A 24,724-nucleotide genomic window follows, 5' to 3' on the forward strand; every position below is an offset into this window, starting at 1 on the left:
ACACCGGATCCTTAACCCACTGAGCAAAGCTAGGGATCAAACCCACATCCTCATGGATACTAGTTGGGTTCATTATCGCTGAGCCACAATGGGAACTCCAACAGTTCTTAATTATTCATCCCCACCCCCACCCTGTCTCTGCTCTGTGGCCCTGAAGTCCTCTCCAGTGGGCAGAAAAGGTGCCATGAAACAGCAGAGAAGCAGGTGGAAATATGACTGGTTTAGAGAGTAGGTATGAAGCAAACTCTTTTCTAAGCAAAAGGGTATGGAAAGGCCAGATTCAGCTACTACCTGAGATGGGAATGAGAGCCATTCTACTTGGCTATTCTGGTGACTCCCAGAACTAGAGGAAATGGGGGGCCAGCAAACGGCAGACACCAGCCCTGAACACTGAGGAGGTGGCCAGGAGTGGGCCCAGAAGATAAAGGGGAGGAGCAGAGTTCCTGCTGTGGCACAACGGGATCTGCAGTCTCTGGAGTGCTGGGACACAGGTTCGATCCCTGGCCCCGCAGTGGGCTAAGGATCCAGCATTGCTGCAACTGCAGCATAGTTCACAACTGCAGCTCAGATCTGATCCCTAGCAGGGCAGCCAAAAAAGGGCACCCAGCAAGGATCGTTTGCCTCCATAAGCTTTGGAGGATGGAACGTAGGACTGGAATTCCTCTTACCCCCACCAGTAACTAACATGTCAGGTCATTTTTGAGGGTCTGGCTGAAGAAAGCAGATTTTCCTTGCTCCAGCCTAGCCCAGGCCACCAGTCACATCCTCTATGAGCCAAATATTTATATGACTTGGGCCCAGAATACCTAGATAGGGTCATGCAAGAGACTTCGTGGGTGAGTGGCAAAGCCTGAGCCCTGAATCATCCTTCTCATGTTTACAAAGTCCCTAACCAGCACTGGCTCCACTGCTGCTCCCTGGTTTCCTGCCCTGAGGGCCACGGAGGACCAGGAAATAGCTGGGGGGAGCAGGATGAAGACAAGAGGAAAGAGAAAAGAAGTAGAAGTTCGTGACTAATACCAACTTTATATCGATTTTTTAGGAGAAAGTTGAATTCCAGTGAGGGAAGCAGGCACCAGGGTCGGTGAAGCCAGAATAAAAAATTAACCTGGAACAGAAAGAAGAGGAAGGAGTTCCCGTTGTGGCTCAGTGGTTAACAAATCCGACTAGGAACTGTGAAGCTGCAGGTTCGATCCCTGGCCTTGCTCAGTGGGTTAAGGATCCGGCATTGCCGTGTAGGTGGCAGATTAGGCTCAGATCTCATGTTGCTGCGGCTGTGGTGTAGGCCGGCAGCTACAGCTCTGATTAGACCCCTAGCCTGGGAACTTCCATATGCTGCAGGTGTGGCCCTAGAAAAGATTAAAAAAAAAAGAAAGAAAGAGAGAGAGAGAAGGAGGGAAGAAGGGAGGAAGGGAAGAGGCTGCATTCACCTGGAGGGGGAGAAAGGCCATGGGAGTCGCCCACGGATGCTGGGTCCCTAAGTGACTCCATCCTGAGCCCTAACACCTGAGTCCCTAACATTCTCTGCACCCGCTCTGAAGGCTGGAAAAAAGAAGGCTTTCACTGTCCTGCCTCAGAGGCCTCCCTCAGCCTCTGACGGGCATCTGGTCCTAACCCCACCCTCTCTGAAACGAGGTCAGGAGAAGGGAGGGAGAAGTCTTTGAGCTGTTACTTTTCCAGGTTCTAGGCGGCCTGGGGGGCCTCTGACCACTTACTGAAAGACTGGGCTCGAAGGAGGTAGGAATCAGGAACTGAAGCCTTACTGGGCCGCACTGGGTCTAAGAGCCAGACATTCCCAGGGCCCAGCACAACCTCCCTGGGGTCGGTCCAGTTTTCCCCAGGTCCCAACCCAGAAAAACTTAGACTTTCCCCTCCGTTTGGAAGACTGACTCACCCCCTCTTCCTCCCAGCTCTCCAAAAGGCCCAGAGCCCTCGGGAAGTGTCCTCCTCGGGGCTCCCTCCTCCCCCGAGGCTTCTGGCCTCAGGCCTCCCAGGCGGTTCCAGAGAGACACCGGCGCATCCATCCTCTCGGCCTCACCCGGGCTGAGGCCCCTTTACCTTCTCGCAGCTCCGCTCCGGCCGGCCGGCCGGGAGGCGCGGCCCTTCCGCACAGCCCGCGGGGCCGCTGCAGGTTTGGGCTAGTCCGGGGCGGGGTCTGGGAGCGCCTGAAAGTGGGGACGAGGGCGGGGACGCGGACCCAGCCTTAAAGGCCCGGACCGGCCCTAAGGCGCCTCGACAGCCGCCGGCCGCCCGGGGCGGCCCCGAGAAGCGCGCACCGCGCGGGTCCCCTCGCCCGAGCCGCCATGGGCCGCTACCGCATCCGCGTGGCCACCGGAGACTCGATCTTCGCCGGGTCGCTCAACAGCGTGCAGCTGGGGCTGGTCGGGGCGCGCGGGGAGACGGAGCTGGAGCTGCAGCTGCGGCCGGCGCGGGGCCAGGTCAGCGGGCGGCGCGGGGCCAGACCCCCCCCCTCCCCGGCCGGGACGCGGGGGGCTGGCGAGGGGCGGGGTCCGGGGGCCAAACGGCAGCAGGACCTTGCCAGGCGTTGGGACGGCGGCGGCGCCCGGGCCAGGAGAGGATGGGGGTGGGGGGCACGGCCCGGGCTGGGAGCGACCTGCTTCTCCCTTCGCGACGGCCCTCCTCGCAGCCTCCAACTCCTCCTCCTCCAAATGACCCTAGTGTCAATACAGGATGACGGGTCAAACGGGAAGCTCCCGAGAGCGCGCGGGCGCGGGAGAGCTCAGTTAAAGGACCCACGGAGGGGAGGATGCTCAGACCTCACGTCTCTGCGGGCCGCGCGCCGGGCTCCCTCTTCCTCCCGGTGCGACGGGGCGGCTGAGACCCACCGCGCGGGTGTCAGGAACAGGGAAGGACGGAGGCTGTCTTTGGAGGTCTTGACAACGGAGGCTCCACCAAGAGCCCTCTCCTCTCCCGTCCCCATCGCACGTCTGGCCCCCAACCCCCACCCTGGCAAAAACGCCCCCCCCCCGCCCCCTCCAGGACCCTGCTATTGAGTCTCCGGATTCTGGTCCCACAGGAGGAGGAGTTCGAGCTTGACGCTCCCAAGGACTTGGGGCCGCTGCAGTTCGTCAAGCTGCGCAAACACCACTCCCTGGTGGACGACGCGTGGTTCTGCGACCGCATCACGGTGCAGGGCCCTGGAGCCGGCGAGGAGGTCGCCTTCCCCTGCTACCGCTGGGTGCAGGGGGACGGCGTACTGTGCCTGCCCGAGGGCACCGGTGAGGGGCAGGGTCGGGAGACGGGGCGCAGGCCCTGGGGAAGGGAGGAGGGGTGAGGTCTGAGAAAGATCAAAGGGGCTTGAAAAAAGGTGGGTGTTCACCAGGTTAAATGCGGAGAAGACAGGAAATGGGAAAAAGTTATAAAGTGCCAAATTTATACACAGAATAAAAAGGCTGCATGTGGGGCCGGAATGGGACACTTTGTGTAGGTCCCACCCTCCAAGAAGGTGAGGACAAGCAGGGGGCTTGCAGCAAGGCTGGAAAACATATGAGCTGGGGGGAGGGGGGGTGAGCTCCATAGGGGGTCTGGGAGAGTTAGGGCAGGACAGGTAAGGGTGGCATACGGACTAGGGATGGGAGCGACCCCCCCAGAGGAGACAGCAAAGGGAAACAATAAACGGTCTGACATGGAGGAGTTCCTGTCGTGGCTCAGTGGTTAACGAACCCGACTAGGACCCATGAGGACGTGGGTTCGATCCCTGGCCTCACTCAGCGGGTTAAAGATGTGGCGTTGCCATGAGCTGTGGTGTGGTTTACAGATGCGCCTCGGATCTGGCGTTGCTGTGGCTGTGGCGTAGGCCGGTGGCTGCAGCTCCGATTGGACCCCTGGCCTGGGAACCTCCATATGCTGCGGGTACGGCCCTAACAAGGACAAAACAAAACCAAAAAAACAATCTGACTTGGAGAGCTGGTTTGGTTGGAGACTGTGAGGGGCAGGAGCCCGCCAACGGCGGGTGCGGATGAACGGGAGGACAGCAAATACAGAATTTGTTACCGCGGGAAATGAGGAGAGCTGGTGGCGGAGGCAAATGAACTCTACCACTTTGAGCCGGGTGAGCACAGTACAGACAAGAGCACGAACAAGTTGATCATATACACTTTGCAGCTAAATCTCAGCAAAGGGAAGTCAGGGAACAAAGCAAATACAGCTCTTCCTCAAAGCCTCTTGTGGGCGGGTGAGGTGTGGCAGGTGGGGGCTCAAGACACGTGAAATGAACCAAAGCAAAATACAGGAGCAAATAAGTGTGGGTACATGGGTGATGGAGATTTTATCACCTTAATTAGGGGGATTTTTTCCAACCATAAATATCGATGACATTGGATCAGGGAGGGAAAAGAGGAGTTAAGAGACCAGGAAGGGTGTATAACCCCGGAGATCGGAGATCGCTGTCTCAAGGCAAGAGAGGAGCGCCGAGGCTAGGGAAAGCCAGAGGGCAAAGCTGGCAAAGATTAATGTGTCTGGGGAACCGATGGAGCGAGGCAAGGCCAGAGGTGAAAGCAACAGAGCGTGACTGACCACAAGGCCTGTGACCACGGGAAGGAAGAGGAGGACAAGGAGGGGAGTGCCCAGGACCTCACAAACTGTGGCCAATCGTCTTGATGTCTCCCCAGCCCGCCTGGCAGGAGACAATGCACTGGACGTGTTCCAGAAGCATCGAGAAAAGGAACTGAAAGAAAGACGTCAGATATACTGGTAACCACCAACATGCAGGGCCTCTCAGCTGTTCCCCCCCACACACCACCCTCCCTGACCCGGCCCCCATCACTGACCTGGACAGTCTCCCTGAAGCCTTGTCCCCATGTCCTAGCTGGGCCACCTGGAAGGAAGGGTTACCCCAGACAATAGCTGCAGGCTGTGAGGATGACCTGCCTCCTAACGTGAGATTCCATGAGGAGAAGAGGAGAGACTTTGAGTGGACACTGAAGGCAGGGTGAGGACAAGCCTGGGGCTCAGAGTGGGAAAAGGGCTGGGAGACCCACGTGGTGGTACATGGGGAGGGGCTGAGGGACCAGCGAGTGAGTTCGTGCCTCCCCACCTCCTAGGGCTCTGGAGATGGTCCTCAAGCGTGTCTACACCCTCCTGAGCTCCTGGAACCACCTGGAGGATTTTGATAACATCTTCTGGGGCCAGAAGAGCACCCTGGCTGGTCAGTCGCCCCCCAGGTCTCTATAACCCTTGATGGCCCCTTCTGATAACCCGCCCGTCACACTCCACAGTCCCTTGCGATCACCCCCCCGATGAGAACATATCACCCACAGGCCCCGCGATGAAAAGGCAGGGGCTAGACATGGGGAGGTCACGTGCCTGGATCGCTGGGGAAGGGCCTGGAGGAGGAATATCCCGACCGTGTAAACATGCTCCCTACACGCCACCCCGACCCCACAGAGCAGGTTCGCCAGCACTGGCAGGAGGATGAACTCTTTGGCTACCAGTTCCTCAATGGCGCCAACCCCATGCTGTTGAGACGCTGCACCTCTCTGCCCTCCCGGCTCGTGCTGTCCTCGGGGATGGAGGCGCTACGGGCCCAGCTGGAAAAAGAACTCGAGGTACCCTCCGCCCTGTGCTGTTCTCTCCTTGGCGGCGCAGCCAGAGCAGTGAGGGGAGGGCCCAAGGATGGGGGCAGGGGAGGGAGGCTGTGCCAACCTGCCGCCTCTCGGTCCAGACTCCAGGGCTGGGAAAACCCAGAGAAGAGGAGGTCTGTAGGGGACACCAGGAGGAGCTCCCAGCGTGCAGGGGCAACGGGATGGATTCCCGGGGCACAGAAGGGGCCAGAGATGTGAGCGGGGACAATGACCTTCCCTGGCTGACATCGGCACTCTGGACACGCGTGTTCCCGGGCAGGGAGAAAGGTGGGGAGACCTGCAGGGGTTGCCTGGGTGTGGAAGAGCAGAGCGGCACGGGAGGAGGACAAGCGAGGCGGGATGGGAGCACAGTGTGAGCGCTGGATGCGGCGGCGTGCGGGCAGGGGAGCCGCTGTGGGTTACCTGGCAGAGGTGAGTTTCGGACAGGGAGTGAAAAAGGGTTTGCTGAGCTGGCCACAACCAGACACAGGGAGCAGATCAAAGGGACAGTGGGGAAGGGGCCTGGCCAGCCCCACAGGGGACAGCTTGCACAGCGGCCCGAGCAGGCCCGGTTCTGAGATCAGACTCACTGCTACAATCCCTGCACGGGGCGTCTGCCCTCACTAGGCTGTTTCTTCCCTTCAAATGAGAGGACTCGGGCCGGGGGCTCAGGTTCCACCGCTAGGTCTCTGCGACGGGCAGAGGGTGGTGGCAAGAAGCAAGATAAATGTCTTTGAATGTCTGCCCCCTCCGCCCCGGCTCTCTGGGGGTTGACTTTGAACCCTAACGATGGACTGCCTTCCTCCTTTCCCCAGAATGGCTCCCTGTTCAAGGCCGATTTCACCCTCCTGGATGGAATTCCGGCCAACGTGATCCGCGGAGAGCAGCAGTACCTGGCTGCCCCCCTCGTCATGCTGAAGATGGAGCCCAGCGGGAAGCTGCTACCCATGGTTATCCAGGTGAGGCGCCCTGGGCCCCTCCCAATGCTGGCTTTCTCTTGCCCTCGACCTCTGCTCCCCAGGACCCAGCCCACTGGGCCTGGCTCCCCAGCTCCCTCCTCAGGCAGCGTGGCCCGTCCTCATGTCCCTGTGCTTGCAGCTCGGTGTCTCCTGACTCACCCAACTGGAAGTACTCGTTCCCGAGTCATAATGGCCTTCTGGAGTCTTGTCCTAGAGCCAGTGGGTCTCAAACTTTTGGGGGCCTCAGACTCACCTAGAGGGCTTGTTAAAACACGGCTCGCTGCGTCCCCCCACCACTTCTGGGTCCGTAGGTCCGGGGTGGGGAACTGGGAACTTGCATGCCTAACAAGTTCCAAAGCGATGCTGGTGCCGCGAGTCTGGAGAAGCACTATTTGATCTCTCGGTCCCTCTGACCCGCATGACCCATCCGTCTCCTGCCCCGCTGTCCTCAATAGTTAGGTAAGGAGCATGGTCAATTATCGCACAGCCCCAGCTCCCTCTTCGGATCCCCAGCGTCATTCAGGCCCCAGCACGATTCTGCCAAACCACTGTCTCCCCACTGCAGTCCCTGCTTCTCACTCCCCCGGGGTAAACCGGAGCGGCACGGTGCTCGCACGGCGCCACAGCTGGTGAGAGGCAGGGTGGCAAGGTCCTTGCTCCTCCTCCTAGATCACCACCTCCTGGACGGCAGGCACAGCGCTTACTCATCCCTGCTCCCCCAGGCGTGCTGACCGTCATGCCACACATAAAGTGACACGATGTGTGAGTTCAGCAAAGGCTTCGTTTCTTTTTCCCAGATCCAGCCTCCCAGCCACAGCTGTCCCACGCCACCCCTGTTCCTACCCTCCGATCCTCCCCTTGCCTGGCTCCTGGCCAAGTGCTGGGTCCGAAATTCCGATTTCCAGCTGCACCAGCTCCAGTATCATCTGCTGAACACCCACCTGCTGGCTGAGGTCATTGCCGTGGCCACCATGAGGTGTCTCCCAGGGCTGCACCCTGTCTTCAAGGTACATCCTCTACTTTTCAGGTCCCACGTGGACCCCAGGGAAAGGAAACAGCCCAAGAGCAAATGATACTGCAGCAGCAACAAATACCTAGATTACTGTGGGGTAAGGAGAAGGACTGTGGGCCAGGAGGAGCTGCGGCCTCTCGGCTCTGGGGTAGCGCAGACAAGATGCAGAGCAGCGTGGTGAGCAGAATCTTGGGTTTTCCTAACGTCGTGGTGCTCCTGCACCATCACCTTCTGCTCGGCCTCTATCCACACGTAAAATCCCCCTTTATGAGTTCAGCCCTCTCCCCCTCTAGTTCCACGCCCATGGCAACGTCCTGGCAAAGCGGAGTTGTTACCACTACCCACGGGAGAGCCAAGCCAGCACATGTCCCAGAAGTCGCCTGCAGGCTCTGGGTTCAGGCTGCTGGGCTCTGAATCCTGAATCCCAGCCTCGGTACTGAGCAGATGTGAGTTGTATCCTCACGGCTAGATGGGGACACAGGCGCCCCAGTGTGGGGTTGTCAAAAGGAGCAAATGACTTCACAGTGTGACAGAAGCGAAAAGCTACAAAAAGCATTGGTTCTTAATGATTATTACTAGTATGAGCGGTTAGGCCTCAGGTGCCTTTTCACACAGACCGTGGCCTTGCCAGGACACTGAGCATCTCTCATGAGCTTTCTGAAAAGCGTGGGTCCAGTGTGAGCTGCTTTGACCTCTGACACCAGAGGTATCTCTGGCTCATTCCCTGTGTCCAGCAACAACTCAGATAAATGCCACCACTGCCTGAAACCTGGACATGAACTGGGTGAAAAGCAAGACAAAACAGTCTGAGATAAAAAGAAATGCACGTGAGGATTAGATGGCCCTTTTTTGGCTGTGTCCATGGCATGTGGAAGTTCCCAGACACGGGATCGAAGTTGAGCCACTGCAGTGAGCAACACCGATGCAGTGATAATGCCAGACCCTTAACCAGCTGTACCTCAAGGAACTCCTAGATGGCCTTTTTTAATAGCTAAGGAAAAGCTATTTTTAAAAAAAGACTATTTAAAAACGGAGGAGGGGGAGTTTCCTGGTGGCTCAGTGAGTTAAGGATCCAGTGTTGTCGATGCTATGGCTCTGGTTACAGCTGTGATGAGGGTTCAATCACTGGCCCAGGACCTTCTGCATGCTGTGGGCTAGGCAAAAAAAAAAAAATAATAAATAAAAAAAGAGGGGCCTAACTGGGGATGGGGGGCAATTTGACAACAGCCCCTCTGCTACTTAAGCAGGTGGCTCAGGATGTCTCCTCTAAATTTCACTAAAGGTACACATCCCCCAAACACCCAACAATGAAGCAACCAGGGGGATGGGGGTGTGGCTTTAATAGCCAGTAGAGAGGCTGATTTAAGCTGGATGATATCTTTGTTTTTTTTGTTTTGTTTTGTTTTGTTTTTTGTCTTTTCTGGGGCCGCTCCCGTGGCATATGGAGGTTCCCAGGCTAGGGGTCGAATCGGAGCTATAGCCGCCGGCCTATGCCAGAGCCACAGCAACGCAGGATCCAAGCCGAGTTTGCGACCTACACCACAGCTCACGGCAATGCCGGATCCTTAACCCACTGAGCGAGGCCGCAGGAATTGAACCCGCAACCTCATGGTTCCTAGTTGGATTCGTTTACCACTGCGCCACGACGGGAACTCCCATAAGCTATGATGATGTAAATGACAGAAGCACAAAAGCAAATCAAAAGAGGCTGATTCTCAAAGGCCACCTACACTCCAGGCAGAAATCCCAAAGATAAGTGATAACAGTTTCTACTCAAGGACGTCTGTGTACTACACACTCTTCACACGCCACGCCACTCGCAGGAGCATCACCGCAGCCTCCTGGGGCAAATGACCCACTGTTGACAGAGGAGGTGCTACAAAGGAGATGAGACAGACCACCACTTAGAGGGTCGGTACCTTGGACAAGTGTCAGAGTGAGCGCTCAAGCCTAGATGGAAACTCAGGCCAGTCTGGCTCCGGGGCCTGACTCACCGAAGTGTAAAGAGCATGAGAGCGAGCGATCAGACATGCAGACCAGCCTGTCAAGGAAGGAAAAGAGCAAGAGGAGCGAAGGCAATGTTTCTGCAGCACCAGGATGCGGGTTCAATCCCTGGCCCGGCACCGTGGGTTAAAGGATCCTGCATCACCGCAGCTGTGGCGTAGGTCACACCTGTGGCTCAGATCCTGTCCCTGGCCTGGAGCGCCACAGGCTGAGGAGAGAAGGCCACCGTGCTGCCTACAAGGAAGGACCCCAGCCTGTCCCCCATAAACCCTCCCCTCTAATCTCCCCCGTCCCAGCTCCTGATCCCACACGTCCGCTACACTATGGAAATCAACACGCGGGCCCGGACCCAGCTCATCTCGGATGGAGGTATATTCGATAAGGTAAAGAGGGGATGGGGCGTGGCGCTGGCCAGCCAGTGATCTCCTGCCACTGTCAAGATCCCGGACCCTTAAACCTGTGAGCCTGTCCCTTTATATCCGTGTCTCTAAGGTGAAGCCCCCACATCGGAACCCCTTAGGTACTGTGCTGGCTTCTTCCTCAAGGCCTCGCATCTCTCTTGTCCCAGGCAGTGGGCACCGGTGGAGGGGGCCACTTGCACTTGCTCCGCCGGGCGATGGCTCAGCTGACCTACCGCTCCCTCTGTCCCCCTCACGATCTGGCTGACCGCGGCCTGCTGGGAACCCCAGGGGCTCACTATGCCCACGATGCTTTGCAGCTCTGGGAGATCACTGCCCGGTGGGTGCGAGCGGGAGCCGAGAACTGGAGGGGCGGGGGGAGGCAAGCCAGTGGGGCTCTGGCCTGAGGTCAGCATGGGGCAGAAGGAACATGAACATAAGGTCCCACAGGGGAGTTCCCGTCATGGCTCAGTGGTTAATGAATCCGACTAGAAACCGTGAGGTTGCAGGTTCGATCCCTGGCCTCGCTCAGTGGGTTAAGGATCCAGCATTGCCGTGAGCTCTGGTGTAGGCTGCAGGCACAGCTCGGATCCCGAGTTGCTGTACCTGTGGTGTAGGCCGGCAGCTACGGCTCTGATTCGACCCCTAGCCTGGGAACCTCCGCGGAAGTGGCCCAAGAAATGGCAAAAAGACAAAAAAAAAGGTCCCACAGGAGGAGCAGAAGACTCGATCCTGGGGTGAGATGAGGAAGGTGGGGAGACAGCGGGTCGGGTCTGAGGAGGAGGACACTGGGATGGGGCTGGAGAGCCGAAATCTAGTCCCAATGGATGAAGAGACTGAGGGAACTGGAGGACCCAGTTTTTGTTAGTAAAAAGAGTTATCAACCATGTATAGGGTATTCCAGAACCAAAGACCCCTATTTCCTTCCTTTCTAAAGGAGTGTTTATTTTTTTGACCTTTTTAGGGCCACATCCGCGGCACATGGAGGTTCCCAGGCTAGGGGCTGAATCAAACGCCAGATCCAAGCCATGTCTGCGACCTACACCACAGCTCAAGGCAACGACGGATCCTTAGCCCACTGAGCGAGGCCAGGGATGGAACCTGCATCCTCATGGGTACTAGTTAGATGCGTTTCCACTGCGCCATGACGGGAACTCCCTCAACTAGTGTTTAGAAAGAGCTAAGGGATGTGCCAGAGGGCGAGTCTTGTCAGCTGTGTCCTCAGGCACAGTGAGCGTCGGGCTGGCCAGAGACCAAGGCAAAGTGCGGAGGTCAGAGGCCAGAGCCCTCTCCTCTCAGGAAGCTCACCTGCTTGATCCTGGGGGCAGGTACGTGGAGGGGATTGTCCAGCTCTTCTACCACGGGGACGATGTCGTCAAAGAGGACCCTGAGCTGCAGGCCTGGTGTCGGGAGATCACTGAGGTGGGGCTGTGCCAGGCCCAGGACCGAGGTAAGACCCCTCCCCAGAGACAGGAGCTCCTTGGACCCTCTGCCCAGAGCCCCTTCCTAGCCCTGCCTGTCGGGGGTCAGGGCGGCAACGCTTCACCGCGTTCCCGTCTCCAGGCACACCTCCTAAGACTCAGGACGAGTCGAGAGAGCCCTCCTCGGAGACCCTGGCCATCCACCTTCCACCCTGACCGCCTAACCTGCCATAGCACGGGGCCCAACAGGGCCAGAACTTCAGCCAGCGAGGGATCTGCCCGGGCGGGTGATCTCCTCGCCCGGCTGTCCAGTCCTGCCTGAGGATATAGACGGGAAGAGAGGGCCACTAAGTGCTGTGCGCATGCCGTCTGTTTCCCCTCTCCGGCCCGCTACTGTCCAGCACACACACAGGAAGTCCGGGCACAGGGCACACCGACCACAGGGCAAGGTCCTTGCCAGGTGCCAACTCAGTCAGTGCTCCAGGTGCTCTGGCGTAACCCTGAATGCCGGGCCCTGGCCCCTGGGGCTCCCATTTCTTTGGCCACTGCGGCCTTGCCCCCCCGGGGCCCCAATGCTGCTAGGACCAGCCACTCCCTTTACCACCCCCTGCAACAAACAGCCTTTCTCCAGCTCGCCCTGAGCTCATCCTCCTCCAACACACGTGGGCCGGCCTGGACGGCCCCACGTTGCCCTCCAGTCCCCGCCCGTCACACTTCACACCAACACCTCTGCCCCTGTGTGGGACACCTACGAATGTTTACTGGGGAGCCGCTGCGGCCAGCCCCTGGGGACTCAGTGAGCAGTAAATCAGCACTCCCACTCCGGAGGGAGCGGCCCCCTGGGGAATCTGTGGCCGCCCCTGCCCCCCACTTCCAGGAGCACACTGTCTCTACTTGTCTCGTGAGTCCTGGGGGCCCCACGTGCTCCCAGAAGCCCCTCCCTCCTCTCCGAGGCCAGCTTCTCCCCAACCAGGATCCAACCTTGACAGTAAAAACAAACACCTGCCACCTGCGTGTTAGCCTGACCCTCCTCCAGTGCCTCGCAGCCAGCCTCCCTCCCCTCCCCCGCGGTTCTCACAGCACACCTTTGCCTCATTTTCCCCAACAGACTTTTTAGAGAAAACTGTGTGAACATTTTAAAAAGTCTGAGATTAGCCGTCAGGAACTCCGGTTCAAGGTCAGCCTCTGCCTTTGCCCAGCTGTGCGATCCTAACAAGTGGTTTAGCATCTCTGGTCTTGGATTTCTTTTTCTTTTCTTTTTTTTGGCCACCCTGAGGCATATGGAGGTCCCCGGCCAGGGATCAGATCCGAGTCACAGATGTGAGTGACGCTGCAGCTGCCGCAGCGCTAAATCCTATAACACGCTATGCCGGGCTGGGGATCTAATCGGCGTCCTGGCTGCCGTAGAGACGCCACCAATCCCAGTGGACCACAGTAGGAACTCCTGACTTTTGTTTAATCTATAAAAAGGCAGTGATTATATCTGTTTCACCTCCCTAACAGGGTTGCTGGGTCTCTGAGCCCCCAACTTCAACTGTAAACCAAGTGACCAGACATAATCCATTATGGAAAGCCTCTCTTGGCTGTGACATTATGAATCTAGGACCTCTCTCCTCCTTCACATTATACCTCAGACATCTGTTAATTCCCTGCTTGGATTAGGCGGAAGTATCCCTAAATTCCTTTTTTTTTTTTTTTAAAAAAAAAGATTTTTATTTTTTCCTTTATAGTTGGTTATACTCACCCCTGAATTCTCAACCACTTTTTGACAGAGGATATTTAATCACTCTGACTTTTTCAGCCCCCAACCCTGCTATAGTAACAGTTATTATGTATGGAGCTTGTGTCCCATATCAGGGGATTATCTCATTTATAGAGTAGGTATCACCCACCTATATATATACATATACATATATATACACACACACATATACGTACATATGTATACACACACATATACATATATATGTATACACACTCATATACGTATATATGTATACACACACATATACGTATATATATATACATATACGTATATATGTATACATATATACATATATACATTTTTTTGTTTTGTTTTGTCTTTTTGCCATTTCTTGGGCCGCTTCTGCAGCATATGGAGGTTGCCAGGCTAGAGGTCGAATCAGAGCTGTAGCCGCCAGCCTATTCCAGAGCCAGAGCAACACCAGATCTGAGCCCCATCTGCGACCTACACCACAGCTCAGGGCAACGCTGGATCCTTAACCCACTGAGCAAGGGCAGGGATCGAACCCGCAACCTCATGGTTCTTAGTCGGATTCGTTAACCACGGAGCCACGACGGGAACTCTGACCCACCCATTTTATAGGTGGAGAAGTCGAGGTTCAGAGAGGTGAAGTAATTGGCCTAAGGTACTCCAAATATATTGCTTGAGCCTGAATTGAAACCCATGTCTGATGCAAATATATTTGAATCAATGAACAACTAAACATCCATCAACGCCAAAATGTAGACCTTCCAAGATACTGGCCTTTATTTCTCTCCTCTCAGGCTGCAGCCTCGAAATCCTATTCTTTCCTGCCCAGGTTTCCCTGTGTCCCTCCAGTCCCAGAACCAACTCTGCCATTTCCTTACCATGTGCGTCTTCACGTGCACCGCTCAGCACGGGGCCATCAACCAGGGCCAGGTATGGACAGCTGAAAGCCCAGGTCCCCGAAGGCAAGTGTCTGGACCTTGGGAGGCCTAAGGGAGAGGTGGGGGTTCAAACACTAAGTAGCAGGATCCTAGGGGTGCAGTTTCTTCCCCCAGCTGGACTGGTACGCCTGGGTCCCTAATGCCCCCTGCACGATGCGGATGCCCCCACCCACCACCAAGGAAGACGTGACAATGGCCACAGTGATGGGCTCGCTACCTGATGTCCGACAGGCCTGTCTTCAAATGGCCATCACATGGCATCTGGGTCGCCGCCAGCCAGACATGGTAAGAGAGGACGCTGGGGAAAGGGAAACGACAGTTGGAAGGGAAACATCAGGGTGACAGGCTAGGCTCCAGGCCTGTCTGCCTTCCGACCTGAAGCTGACTGACCCTTTGTTCCTTCATAGGTGCCTCTGGGGCATCACAAAGAAATGTATTTCTCAAGCCCCAAGGCCAAGGCTGTACTAAACCAATTCCAAAGAGATTTGGAAAACTTGGAAAAGGCTATTACAGCCCGCAATGAGCAACTTAACCTGCCCTATGAATACCTGAGGCCCAGCCTCATAGAGAACAGCGTTACCATCTGAGCTCGAAGGCACCTCCAGCAGGAAGATTGCAGATCAGCTCTGGGACCGACACTTGCACCTTGAGTTTCAAGGTTTCTTACAACTCTGCTGCTGCAGCTCCATTTCCTCCCCCAATGAAACACCCTACATCTGTATCCCACGAGCTCAGGAGGCAGGTGGCAAAGCTTTTCTGTAAAGGTCCTGATAATATTATAGGCTTTGCAGGCCACACAGTCAGTGTTGAAACCACTCAGCTCTCCTGTTGTAGCACAAAAGCAGCCACCGGCAAGATGTAAATGAATGTGACCCATGTTCCAATAAAACTTTATTTATGGACAGTGAAATAGGAACTGCCTGTGTCATAAAACATCCTTCTTCTTTTGGTTTAGTAAACCATCTTAAAATGCAGAAAAACAGGAGTACCCGTCGTGGCGCAGCGGAAACAAATCCGACTAGGAACCATGAGGTTGCGGGTTCGATCCCTGCCCTTGCTCAGTGGGTTAAGGATCCAGCATTGCTGTGAGCTGTGGTGTAGGTCACAGACATGGCTCGGATCTGACATTGCCGTGGCTCTGGCATAGGCTGGCAGCAATAGCTCCCATTAGACCCCTAGCCTGAGAACCTCCATATGCTGCGGGTGCAGCCCTAAATGGACAAAATACAAAAATAAACATAAAAATAAATAAAATAAAATGCAGAAAAACAAAAACCTGTGCCTTTGCTAAATGGAAGCACAGGCTGCAGGCTGGATTTGGCCCTCAAGGGCGGTATCTGCCCAAGGGTGACCTGCAGGAGCCTGAGGAATTGACTGTACTTGCAAAACATCCAGAGAATGCTGGGCGGCTGGGTTGGAGACAGGGAAGGTTTCTTGGAGAAGCTCAACCAATTCTCCTTTCCCAGGAGCTTGACTTCATGCTTGGTGACCAGCTCAAAAATTCCTGACTCTTCTTTTTTTTTTTTTTTTTTTTTTGCCTTTTTTGCCATTTCTTGGGCCGCTCTCGCAGCATATGGAGGTTCCCAGGCTAGGGGTCTAATCGGAGCTGTAGCCGCCATCCTACGCCAGAGCCACAGCAACGCAGGATCCGAGCCACGTCTGCAACCTACACCACAGCTCTCGGCAACGCCGGATCCTTAACCCACTGAGTGAGGCCAGGGATCGAACCCGCAACCTCATGGTTCCTAGTCGGATTTGTTAACCACTGCGCCATGACGGGAACTCCTCCTGACTCTTCTTTGGCAGCTTTCCTTCCTCCCCTTCATCTCCTATTCACACACCTACCCCCAAAGTCCCTGAACGAGAATGGTGCTCCCAAGGCAGAATAAAAACCTTCACCGCACAAGGGCTTCCCCCCATACAGTCTCAAACAAAAGAGACACAATTCACGTCTGAAGGTCATTTCCCAGCCTCTGCAGTACCCCAGGGCCTCTATTTTTCCCACGTTGCAAGTTCTCTGTCATGACCCTTCTAAGAACAATATGCACAAAATACATGGAAAAATAACACAAATGTATGCTAACCACTGACAGTGTTTGGCTCTGGGGTCTTGGGATCAAAATGACCCCTCTCAATTATGCTAAGATCACCGTCCTGACTAGAATGCATATGACAAGCTCAGCGCAAAACTGTGTTCTTCAAACACCACTATTGCCCTGAATAATATTACGGATCATCGTCTTTCACCAGCAAAGTATACAAACTTATCCTTTGGAGAATATGATCTATTCATAGTTTCAAAATCTTGTGCCCTGCCTTGCTCAAAGGATTTATGATCCGTTTTCTTAGTTTACGGCAGGGAAGCAAAGCGACATTTTTGTGGACTTACTCCTTGCTCCAGCACATCTGGCAGGACCACTCACCTTAACAACTTGTTCACTGAGTCTGCTTTCCCTGGACTTTTCCTAACGCCCGTATTTTTCCTGGACTTGGCATCCAAAACGCTTCAGTAGTCCATGCTTGGTAACAAAACGCTACCTAAGTATTTCCAGCGCCAAGAACCCTCAGCAATCTTAAGGCGCTCTTGCCACAGCAAGTAGGCTTGGGCTTGGGAGGGGGCTCCTGCCTCCTTTTCCTGGGTCAGGACGTCTATTTTAAAAGGTAGGGATGCGTAGAGAGGAGATACAGAGGTTCTCCCTCCGTTTAAATCTCTGTCTCTACTTACCACGCCCCCTTCAGGATACCACCCGTGACTATGGTATCTGAAAGAAAAATCAGATAACTTCAGTCCTCTGCCCCTAAGAGCCCATCGCCAAGGTCACCCGGGTCTCCGGCAGAGCTTAAACTCTTTCCCGAGGCCGAGCTACGGCTTCCTCCTCTTCATTTGCTGTGCCAGCTTTGGTCACGTGACACACTAGTCCCTCCCATTCATCCTGGAGAGGCGGGGGGGACGCCAAGAAGACGGGGGCCTTTACTCCAGCCTACTCTCACTTCAGCTACGTAGGGGTCAACAGAGGATTCCTAAAGGGCTGCTACGGTTCCAGACACACCGTCTGTTCCCGCCAAAGTCCGGGGGGATCCGGAAGCGCCAACATTCTCCGCTTGGCGCCCCCCACACACACCCAAGATGGTTGGATCCTGAGGCCCCGCCCCCTCAGCCGCCCTACCTGCTCTCGGTCCTCTGCGGCGCGAGCCCCCAAGTCCTGCTCGCTTTCCCCCAGCTCATCGGCCTCCTCCTGCCGCCTTTCTACCTGGCCCACCTCTAGGCGATCCCCGACTCCCTTCTTCATGGCGTCGCTTCTGTGCTGTGGGCCCAAGCTGGCCGCCTGCGGCATCGTCCTTAGCGCCTGGGGAGTGATCATGTTGGTGAGGGGACTGCCCGGCGAGAACCGGAGAGAGGGCCTGAGGGGCCCTGTTGCTGGAGGGCTGGAGGCTAGGAGACTTCAGGCCTTGGAAAGCAGCAGGCAGGCTGGAGGGGGTGGTTGATTAGCCGCTGGAGAACGAGAAAGAACTGAATTGAAAAATGGAGAACTGGGAGGGGGGAAAGGGGCGAGGGGAGCTGGAGCTTGGAATGGGAGCCGGGGATGGTACATTTGGAGACCCCTCAGGGTAAGAAGAAGAGCTGGGTTCTTGAGAGATCCTTGAGCTGAATGGAGGGCATTGGGAAAGGGAGCGCTTGGTCCCGAGAGGGGTAGCTGGGCCTTGTTTCTCGCCCCACTTGAGGAAGAAATATGGAGAAGTGCCGATTCCCCTTGACCTCCTCCGCGCTGTCCCATGATAATGACGCCTCCAGAGAGAGGGATAATCTGGGTCCCTCACTCTTCCTGCCCTTGCCCCAGCCAAGTCTTCTTTATGTCACACTCACACCCTATTCCGGGTGACTGGAGCCCAAATCCGGCAACAACCATCCCTAATCCCAGGTCGTTTTGGTAATTCCCAAACCCAGATGTTGTGGCAACATTCAAAGTGGGAGGAGTTTAGGCGGTGACCCGTCAGGTACCTGAGGTTCAACAAGCTACCCTTTTCCTTTTTTCAGATAATGCTCGGAATCTTTTTCAATGTCCACTCTGCTGTGCTCATTGAAGACGTTCCTTTCACGGAGAAAGATTTTGAGTAAGTGGAGAGGCGGCAGCGGAAATGGTCAGAATTATGGGTGGGGAAACTGCAGAAAGTGGGATGCTTGGGGCCAGGAGGCCAGGGAACTGGGTGCGGAGAGTTGCTCTCTTTGGCACACAGGAGCAGTTTTGGGTCAGACCTCAGCGACCATCCTAAACCCACCACTTTGGGGCGGCTTCTTTAGTTAGGCATTTTATTTTTCTGGGCCTCCGTCCACCTCTGCAAAGTGGACACTATACTAGAACTCACCCCATAGGGTTATGAAGATTGAAAAAGATAACACACGTAAAATCTTTTAGAACGGTACCTGGCACATAGTGCTCAGTAAATGTTGGCTGCTCTTAATGTTTCTGACATTTCTCTACCTAATCCCACCCCTAGGAATGGCCCCCAGGACATATACAAGCTCTACGAGCAAGTCAGCTACAACTGTTTCATCGCTGCGGGCCTTTACCTTCTCCTCGGAGGCTTCTCTTTCTGCCAAGTTCGGCTCAATAAGCGCAAGGAATATATGGTGCGCTAGAGCACCACTGCGTTTCCCCGCTCCAGCCCCCTCTTCTATTTAAAGACCACCCGGTCAACCCCGCCCCGCCCCGCCCATTCTGGAGCCCTCTGCGGACTGGGTTTCCCTGGCTAGAGATGGAATCCCTTGTTCACCAACCTCGGGAGACTGCCCCCAGTGGAGGGAGGCTAGGGCTGGCCGTCCCCTATCCCTCTGGCCCTCTTGCCATGTCCGGTTCCACAATAAAAGAGAAACTGCTCTCTGAAGCCTCCTGTGTATGCTTGGGCTGGGGGGCGGGCACCGGGGCGGGAGATCTGCCTCCAAATAGGGAGTCCGACCCCTCGACGGAAGTGGAATGCAGCAGAGCCGGAAGTGAGGCGGTGTCTTCCACTTTCCTTCCCTGCGCGCGCGGAGGCGACCTAAGTAACCGTGGCTAGGGAGGCGAAGAGCGGCCGAGCTGGAGCCAATCAGCTGCGGGAAGGGGCGGGACTTCCTGCGCGGAGGCCGGAGCCGTTCGGTCTCCCCGCTCTCCGTGGTCCCGGCTCTGGGCTAGCGGCGGCGGCTGCGTCTCCGTGAGGAGGCGCGCGGGGCCATGACGTCAGCGTCCACAAAGGTTCGACCTCCCTCGCGGACAGCGCTCCCTGGCGGCCACGGGAGGGCGGGCTCTCAGTTGGCTCCCGGCTCTTCCGTCCGGGGCGGGGGGCGGGGGGCGGGGGTGGGGTGGCGGGCGGGAGTCCAGCCTGGGGTGGGGTTAGGGGCTCCGGGCGGGACGGCGCGGGGGTGTGCGCCGGCCCCCCGTAATGCTGCCCCGCCCCCAGGTCGGAGAGATCTTCTCCGCGGCGGGCGCCGCCTTCACGAAGCTCGGGGAGCTGACCATGCAGCTGCATCCCGTGGCCGACTCATCCCCGGCGGGGTACGTGAGCCCAGGCTGGGACGTGGACGCTGAGAGCGGACGCTGGGACTCGGTCACAGACACGGACACTCTCTAGGGCCGGGACAGATGTTAGTTTCCCTTTGTGCCTGGCACAGCGCAGAATAGGTGTTAATAAATGATTGTTGCATGAATGAATGAATGAATGAAACACAGACTGAGGCTCACGATCCGGACTCATTTCACAGCTCTACCCTGCTGCGAACTAGCAGACTGTAGATCACCACCACTCCCCACCTACCCCAATCATGTGGCATTCTGTCAAACTGCTGCAGACTGTGTTTAGGGGTTCTGTTTGTAAGATTCCTACTTTTGAATGCTGTTTACAGCAGCAGTGTCACGTTGGGGGGGGAGGGTTTCTTCTAAGGTGGCGCTTGTTGCAATATTGTGTGCTTGGGGGGTCCTCAGGGTTCCCACGGGACCTTTTTTTTTTTTTTTTTTTTTTAAAGGAGGATGTCTTTGTGGACCCGTGGGAGGGGCCCCAGGCATTGAGGGGAGGAGGCTGGTTGCTGTGGAATGCATGGCCGGTGGGCTGGCTCCACACCCCTCCTCCTCCTCCCACTTTGGCAATTCCCCTCTCCCCTTCTGACAGTGCCAAGTGGACGGAGACGGAGATAGAGATGCTGAGGGCTGCTGTGAAGCGATTTGGGGACGATCTTAATCACATCAGCTGTGTCATCAAGGAACGGACAGTGTGAGGGAGGGTTGGCTGGCAGAGAGAGGGTGGGTGGGCAGCTTTCTTCCTCCATGCCCGTTGCTCCGTCTTCCTCAGAACGCCCAGCTCAACATCTTTCCTACTCGGTTGCTAGTTTTGTTAGCATTCCCTCGAGGACTGAAAGAGTAAAAGAATTGTTACAATTGATCAGAAGTTAACTAAAATGCTCTGGCAGTCAGGCCCTTACAAGAATTGGATTTTAGGTTGCCTGAGCAATCGAATCTGGTGATAGGAGTTCCCTGGTTATTTGTACAGATCTTTCGAGACGCTCCTGCGGTGTTTCCAGCGGTATTAGGATTCTGAACTAGCAGATCAGGATAAGTCTCAGGCTACCTGTCGATCACCCAGGCTCACCTGGTAGCTTCCACACATCCAGTCATCCCTCCCAGAAGAGAATTAGGAGCTGGGCCTGTCCCACGACTCAGCCGAGGGACTCCGCTCTTCACGCTCCATTGGCCCTAAGTGGCTGCACAGCTTCAGAAAGATCAGAGCCTGCCCAAAGCGCTGGGACCCTGGCCTGCATTCTTAGGACGGGGCGCCCCCGTGTCCCTTCAGAGTGGCCCACTGCCCCTGCCCTCCCCTCCCTTCTTCCCTCAGCCTGTCTGACGACCCCCCTTCCCAACTTGCTCTCTCTCCTCTTCAGGGCTCAGATAAAGGCCACGGTGAAGCGCAAGGTATACGAAGACTCCGGCATCCCCCTTCCGGCTGATTCGCCCAAGAAAGGGCCCAAGAAGGTGGCATCTGGCGTCTTGTCGCCTCCTCCGGCTGCCCCTCCACCAAGCAGCTCCAGTGCCCCCGAGGCCGGGGGTCCCCCCCTAAAGAAACAGAAGGCTGGTGAGGGCTGTGGAGCTGCTGCCTAGGGATTAAAGGGCCCACAGGAGGTTCAGTGAGAGAACTGGGCTTGGGTCAAAGGGCACGTCTCTCTTCTTCTCCCAGTGAAGGCTCCCAGAGAGGGGCTGGAGCAGGGGAGGGACGGAGGGCGGGCTTGGAACTTTGGGAAGTGGAGGTGGGGGGGACGTCAGGGGACCCAGAACCTAGCTTGTGCCCCCCTCCCAGATGTGACACTCAGTGCTCTGAACGACTCCGACGCCAACAGTGACCTGGTGGACATTGAAGGGCTGGGAGAGACTCCTCCGGCCAAGAAACTCAACTTCGACCAGGGTAGGAGTCTGCCTCCTCCCACAGCAGCTGAAGGGGCGCCCCCGCCCCCCACACCCCCCGCGCCCCCCTGTGCTGATGCCGATGGTGGGGGGCGGACCTCGGCAGGAGCCCCCTCCCACCTACCTGGGCTTTGGGAGAGAAGGTGCCCTCCTGTGCACGCAGGGTCTGTCAGGTGCCCGCTGCTCCGGGAGGTCGGGGTCATCTCGGAGGCCACCTTGGGGCTCGCTCCATCTCGGCCCGTTTCACTTCCTGTTCCAGACAGCCTGACCCTGGATTCTGGCCTTCTTCTGACCTCTGCTGATCCTCCTCTGCTCTCTTGCTGAGCCTGCCACCTCTGACCCCTGTCACTGTTCACCCTGGACCTGTGGACCGCCTGGGACTCTGAGCAAGGCCTGCCTGAGAGAGGGCAGAAAGGCCGCCGGGGCGGCCCAGCTTGCTGTTCCTGTATGAGCATCCGGCCCCGACCCCTCGGATCCCCCGTCTGATGGACATTTTTATACAGAAAACAATAAAGATCTCCCTCTCAGCTTGGTGCCTTGGGCCTGAGGTTATTGGAGGACAGGGGACTCGTCCCTCTCTCCTTAGGCCCCCGGGGCTCAGCCCCTCCTCCGCAGCTCTCACCACCCTGCCTGGGGCAGCACAGCCAATACTGGCAGACTCTCCGCCCGGTGCCAATATTTCTGTGCTGCTAGAGCCAGGGGGGCTGCGTGTGGGCAACGAAGGCCCCCCTCTGCTCTCCGGAGGCGGCACGGACTCCGGGGTCTCTGGCAGGCAGTATCCTGAGACCCTGGGGACTTCAGGGGGGCAGCCTCCAGCGCTTTCACACCTCCCCGACCCCACCTCAGCAGAAGGCCCCAGATGTTTTTTGTGTCGCTTCTCCAGGGTGGCCTCCGGGCCAAGCCTCCGCGGTGCCTCCCCCACCCTCGCTCTAACACCACAGTGTGGTTTGGACGTGGCCACAGTGCCGTACAAACCACAGTGTGCTGCTGGGGCGGGAGCAGGACTGGGGTGGGTTGAGAGGAAGGGAGCACGCGCCAGGGCTGCGAAGACCCCCACCGCCAAGGGCGGGAGGTCGCCAAGGCTTAAAAGGCAAACATGGCCCCAAGAAGGGCTGGGGAGGACAGTAAGCCAGAGCGAGGAGCTGAGCAGGCACCTGGAGGGAGAGGGCCCCGAGGGGGAGCTCGCCGTGGGACAAGACTGGGCGCATCTTCCCTGGAGGCTCTCTGCTCAGGGGAGCCTCAGGGTGGGGTCAGAGGCAGAGGAAACGGGGAATGACTGTGGGGACCAATAGACGGCCTCTCGGCTCAGCAAGGGCAGGGACCCAAGGCTTCCTGTGTCCGTTCCTCCCCTCCCTGGGTCAGAACCCAAGAGAAAGCAAGGAGAGACGGAAGGCCAAGGACAGCAGGGTTGGGAGTTGGCAGTCCAGAGGTGGTGGGGCCGGAACATGGTTGGGAGAGGGGGGCCGGAAGTCGCCCTGGGCCCTGGGCCTGCCACAAGATGGAGGCCAAAGGCAGGAAATGGAGGCCAGGGGGAAAGGGGAGCAGCAGGGCCCGGGGCGGGGGCCATCTGGACCTGGGGGCCAGGTATTTACCCCCCAGCACTGTCCTAACTCCCCACAGCCCCCCAGGACCCAAGTCCCACCCCCCCGCAACAACCCCCATCAGCCCATCCACCAGGCCCAGGAAGGCGGGCCCACCCCAGAAAGCCACGTTTAAGCTGAGACAAACATGCCTCTCCCCACCCCCACCCTAGGCCTTCCCTCAGCCTTCTCCTCCTGTCCAGGGCTGGAGTTTTTAAAAACACCCCCCAGAAAGCAGAATCCCAGGTCCAAAGTCCCTTCCGCAAATCAAAACAATATCTGCTAAAACCCACAAGCTACCTTCCCACCTCGCATCCCATCCTATACCAACCCCCCTTCCGACACACCCCCCAAAACTCTTAGCAATCACAAAGATCTAAGATGGTGGTGTAAGCAGACTTTTTAGGCCCCGGGGGATGCCAGACCCCCTCGGTCAAGACCCCTGTCTGTCCTACATCAAATCCTGCCAAGGCCGCCTGCTCCTCACGCCACCCTCCGCAACCCCCAAACCCGAACAGCTGCCCCAGCTCCCATCCTCGGCAGAGCCTTTGTGGGGATGAAACAGAAATCAAACACTACACTAACGGCTTGGGATGGTGGGGGGCCCTCTGGTCTCAGTCTTTGGCTTCTACCTGGGGGACTGCAGTTTCGGGGTGTAAGAGAAAGCCTCTCCAATCATCCCCCCAGTTTCAAGACTGATAAAGCCCAACCCCACCCCAGCACGCACCTCCAAACCTCCCCCCCAACCGCCACGTCTCTCCTGAAAACAGGGGACACTTTCCTCCCCACTTACCTCAGCTACTCTCCCCTGAGATCCTGGTCCCCTATTATGAAGGGAACAAATTTTGGGGTGCATCCCTCACATTTGGGGTGCAGGAGAAAGGAGCCGCCCCAGTCGCATCGCTGGCCTCCTTCCTCTCGGCTGGCTCAGGGAGTGGGGAGTGCCCTAGGGAGGGGGGACCCCCACAAGAGAGCACAGGAGGGGGTTCCTCCACTCCCAGTCAGAACTGGGGACACCCCCCCAAACCCGTCCCAGCCCATCCGTCTCCAACTCGGCGGGAGAGGCAGCTGCAATGCCCCAGTCAGATTCCCCCAACACTACATTCCTCACCCCATCTAGAGGGGTCCCGGGGGCCCCAAAAAATCCCAAAAAAATCTAGGATGTTGGCAGGACGGTCCTGGACTAGCTCTCCAAATTTGGGGTCCTCAGATCCCCCCGTTTTTTCAGGAAAATTCCGTCTTTCACCTGCCTCCCGCCAGCCCTGCTCTGTCCCGATGCCAATTTTGGAAGTCACTCCCTCCTTCCTCCTCCCCGTCTCTCCAGGCCCCCCCCCTGCTCGGGGGCTAGGGTCCAGGACACCTGGCTTCCAGGCCAGGGGGAGGGGGGCACTCCTCGGAGGGCTAGGGGCCAGGAGGTCAAGCTCATAGCCCCAGTCTTAGGGAAGCAGGAAAGCCCGATCCTCCCTTCCCCTCCCCCCTGGCTGGTCTCGGTGGTGGTTTAGGAAAGCCTGGAGGATTGGAATCTGCCATTGCTGTTGCACAGGCAGTTTTTTTTCCTTGGGTTGGGGGGGTGGGCGGTGGGAGGGAGAGAGGGGAGGAGAGCCGAAGACAGCAGGCACCGGGGTGTGCAGAGCCGGCCTGGCTTGCCCACCCGCAGCCCCTGCCGCCCGG

General features: G+C 57.0%; 3 protein-coding genes, 2 long non-coding RNA genes and 2 other non-coding genes across 19 annotated transcripts; 3 read left to right on the plus strand and 4 right to left on the minus strand.

Moving 5' to 3' along the window:
- Window positions 1–2,205: 2,205 nt before the first annotated feature.
- ALOX12 (arachidonate 12-lipoxygenase, 12S type) lies at window positions 2,206–14,959 on the plus strand. 5 transcript variants are annotated; one of them, XR_014821760.1, is made up of 14 exons: window positions 2,206–2,438; window positions 3,038–3,239; window positions 4,632–4,713; window positions 4,829–4,951; window positions 5,064–5,167; window positions 5,407–5,567; window positions 6,398–6,541; window positions 7,339–7,548; window positions 9,854–9,940; window positions 10,126–10,295; window positions 11,284–11,405; window positions 11,519–14,073; window positions 14,164–14,334; window positions 14,457–14,959. XR_014821760.1 is itself a non-coding variant. In XM_003483092.5 (14 exons), the coding sequence occupies exons 1-14, from the start codon at window positions 2,304–2,306 to the stop codon at window positions 14,634–14,636; spliced, it is 1,992 nt and encodes a 663-aa protein (XP_003483140.2). In that variant the 5' UTR covers window positions 2,206–2,303; the 3' UTR covers window positions 14,637–14,959. The 5 variants fall into 5 exon arrangements, 2 of the variants coding, with proteins under 2 accessions (XP_003483140.2, XP_084842027.1); XR_014821759.1 differs by having other exon boundaries at window positions 11,519–14,041; XR_014821758.1 differs by having other exon boundaries at window positions 13,941–14,073.
- LOC102161400 (uncharacterized) lies at window positions 4,267–16,937 on the minus strand. Of its 3 annotated transcripts, NR_201379.1 has the most exon segments (5): window positions 4,267–4,687; window positions 4,791–4,837; window positions 13,990–14,097; window positions 14,267–14,347; window positions 16,473–16,937. It is a non-coding gene; the product is annotated as an uncharacterized LOC102161400 (long non-coding RNA).
- Window positions 16,938–17,212: 275 nt separating this feature from the next.
- RNASEK (ribonuclease K) lies at window positions 17,213–18,933 on the plus strand. The gene is given in 3 exon segments (NM_001435341.1): window positions 17,213–17,415; window positions 18,086–18,162; window positions 18,547–18,933. Coding segments are annotated over 3 exon segments (297 nt in total). The 5' UTR covers window positions 17,213–17,337; the 3' UTR covers window positions 18,689–18,933.
- Window positions 18,934–19,154: 221 nt separating this feature from the next.
- Window positions 19,155–22,000, plus strand: C12H17orf49 (chromosome 12 C17orf49 homolog). 6 transcript variants are annotated; one of them, XM_084985947.1, is made up of 6 exons: window positions 19,155–19,280; window positions 19,486–19,669; window positions 20,191–20,292; window positions 20,957–21,147; window positions 21,370–21,474; window positions 21,733–22,000. In XM_084985947.1, exons 3-6 carry the CDS (start codon window positions 20,219–20,221, stop codon window positions 21,795–21,797), a joined length of 435 nt encoding a protein of 144 aa, XP_084842073.1. In that variant the 5' UTR covers window positions 19,155–19,280; window positions 19,486–19,669; window positions 20,191–20,218; the 3' UTR covers window positions 21,798–22,000. The 6 variants fall into 6 exon arrangements, with proteins under 6 accessions (XP_084842073.1, XP_084842074.1, XP_003131983.3 ...); XM_084985948.1 differs by having other exon boundaries at window positions 21,737–22,000; XM_003131935.7 differs by having other exon boundaries at window positions 19,486–19,580.
- Window positions 20,235–24,128, minus strand: LOC102161115 (uncharacterized). Of its 2 annotated transcripts, none has more exons than XR_014821774.1 (4): window positions 23,847–24,128; window positions 21,598–21,866; window positions 20,941–21,128; window positions 20,235–20,430 (listed from the first exon to the last, which is right to left on the minus strand). It is a non-coding gene; the product is annotated as an uncharacterized LOC102161115 (long non-coding RNA). The 2 variants fall into 2 exon arrangements; XR_014821773.1 differs by having other exon boundaries at window positions 21,598–21,870.
- Window positions 22,101–22,180, minus strand: MIR195 (microRNA mir-195). Its single transcript, NR_038559.1, has one exon. It is a non-coding gene; the product is annotated as a microRNA mir-195 (primary transcript).
- Window positions 22,391–22,470, minus strand: MIR497 (microRNA mir-497). The gene has a single exon (NR_038558.1). It is a non-coding gene; the product is annotated as a microRNA mir-497 (primary transcript).
- Window positions 24,129–24,724: the final 596 nt, after the last annotated feature.

The sequence above is a fragment of the Sus scrofa genome, chromosome 12, assembly GCF_054392235.1.
Source record: "Sus scrofa isolate SSC_HxYL_T2T_F1_AM1 chromosome 12, Sscrofa_HxYL_maternal_Yorkshire_Landrace_v2.0, whole genome shotgun sequence".
NCBI classification, from domain to species: Eukaryota; Metazoa; Chordata; class Mammalia; order Artiodactyla; family Suidae; genus Sus; species Sus scrofa.

Excerpts from the sequence above, each read along its gene's own strand:
- C12H17orf49 (XM_003131935.7), top strand. The coding sequence starts at position 19,260 with ATGACGTCAGCGTCCACAAAG. Across the intron at positions 19,581-20,190 it reads GCCGACTCATCCCCGGCGGG|TGCCAAGTGGACGGAGACGG; the intron begins GTACGTGAGCCC and ends CCCTTCTGACAG. Across the intron at positions 21,148-21,369 it reads CCTAAAGAAACAGAAGGCTG|ATGTGACACTCAGTGCTCTG; the intron begins GTGAGGGCTGTG and ends CCCCCCTCCCAG.
- ALOX12 (XM_003483092.5), top strand. The coding sequence starts at position 2,304 with ATGGGCCGCTACCGCATCCGCGTGGCCACCGGAGACTCGATCTTCGCC. Across the intron at positions 9,941-10,125 it reads ATGGAGGTATATTCGATAAG|GCAGTGGGCACCGGTGGAGG; the intron begins GTAAAGAGGGGA and ends CTCTTGTCCCAG. Across the intron at positions 14,335-14,456 it reads GTCGCCGCCAGCCAGACATG|GTGCCTCTGGGGCATCACAA; the intron begins GTAAGAGAGGAC and ends GTTCCTTCATAG.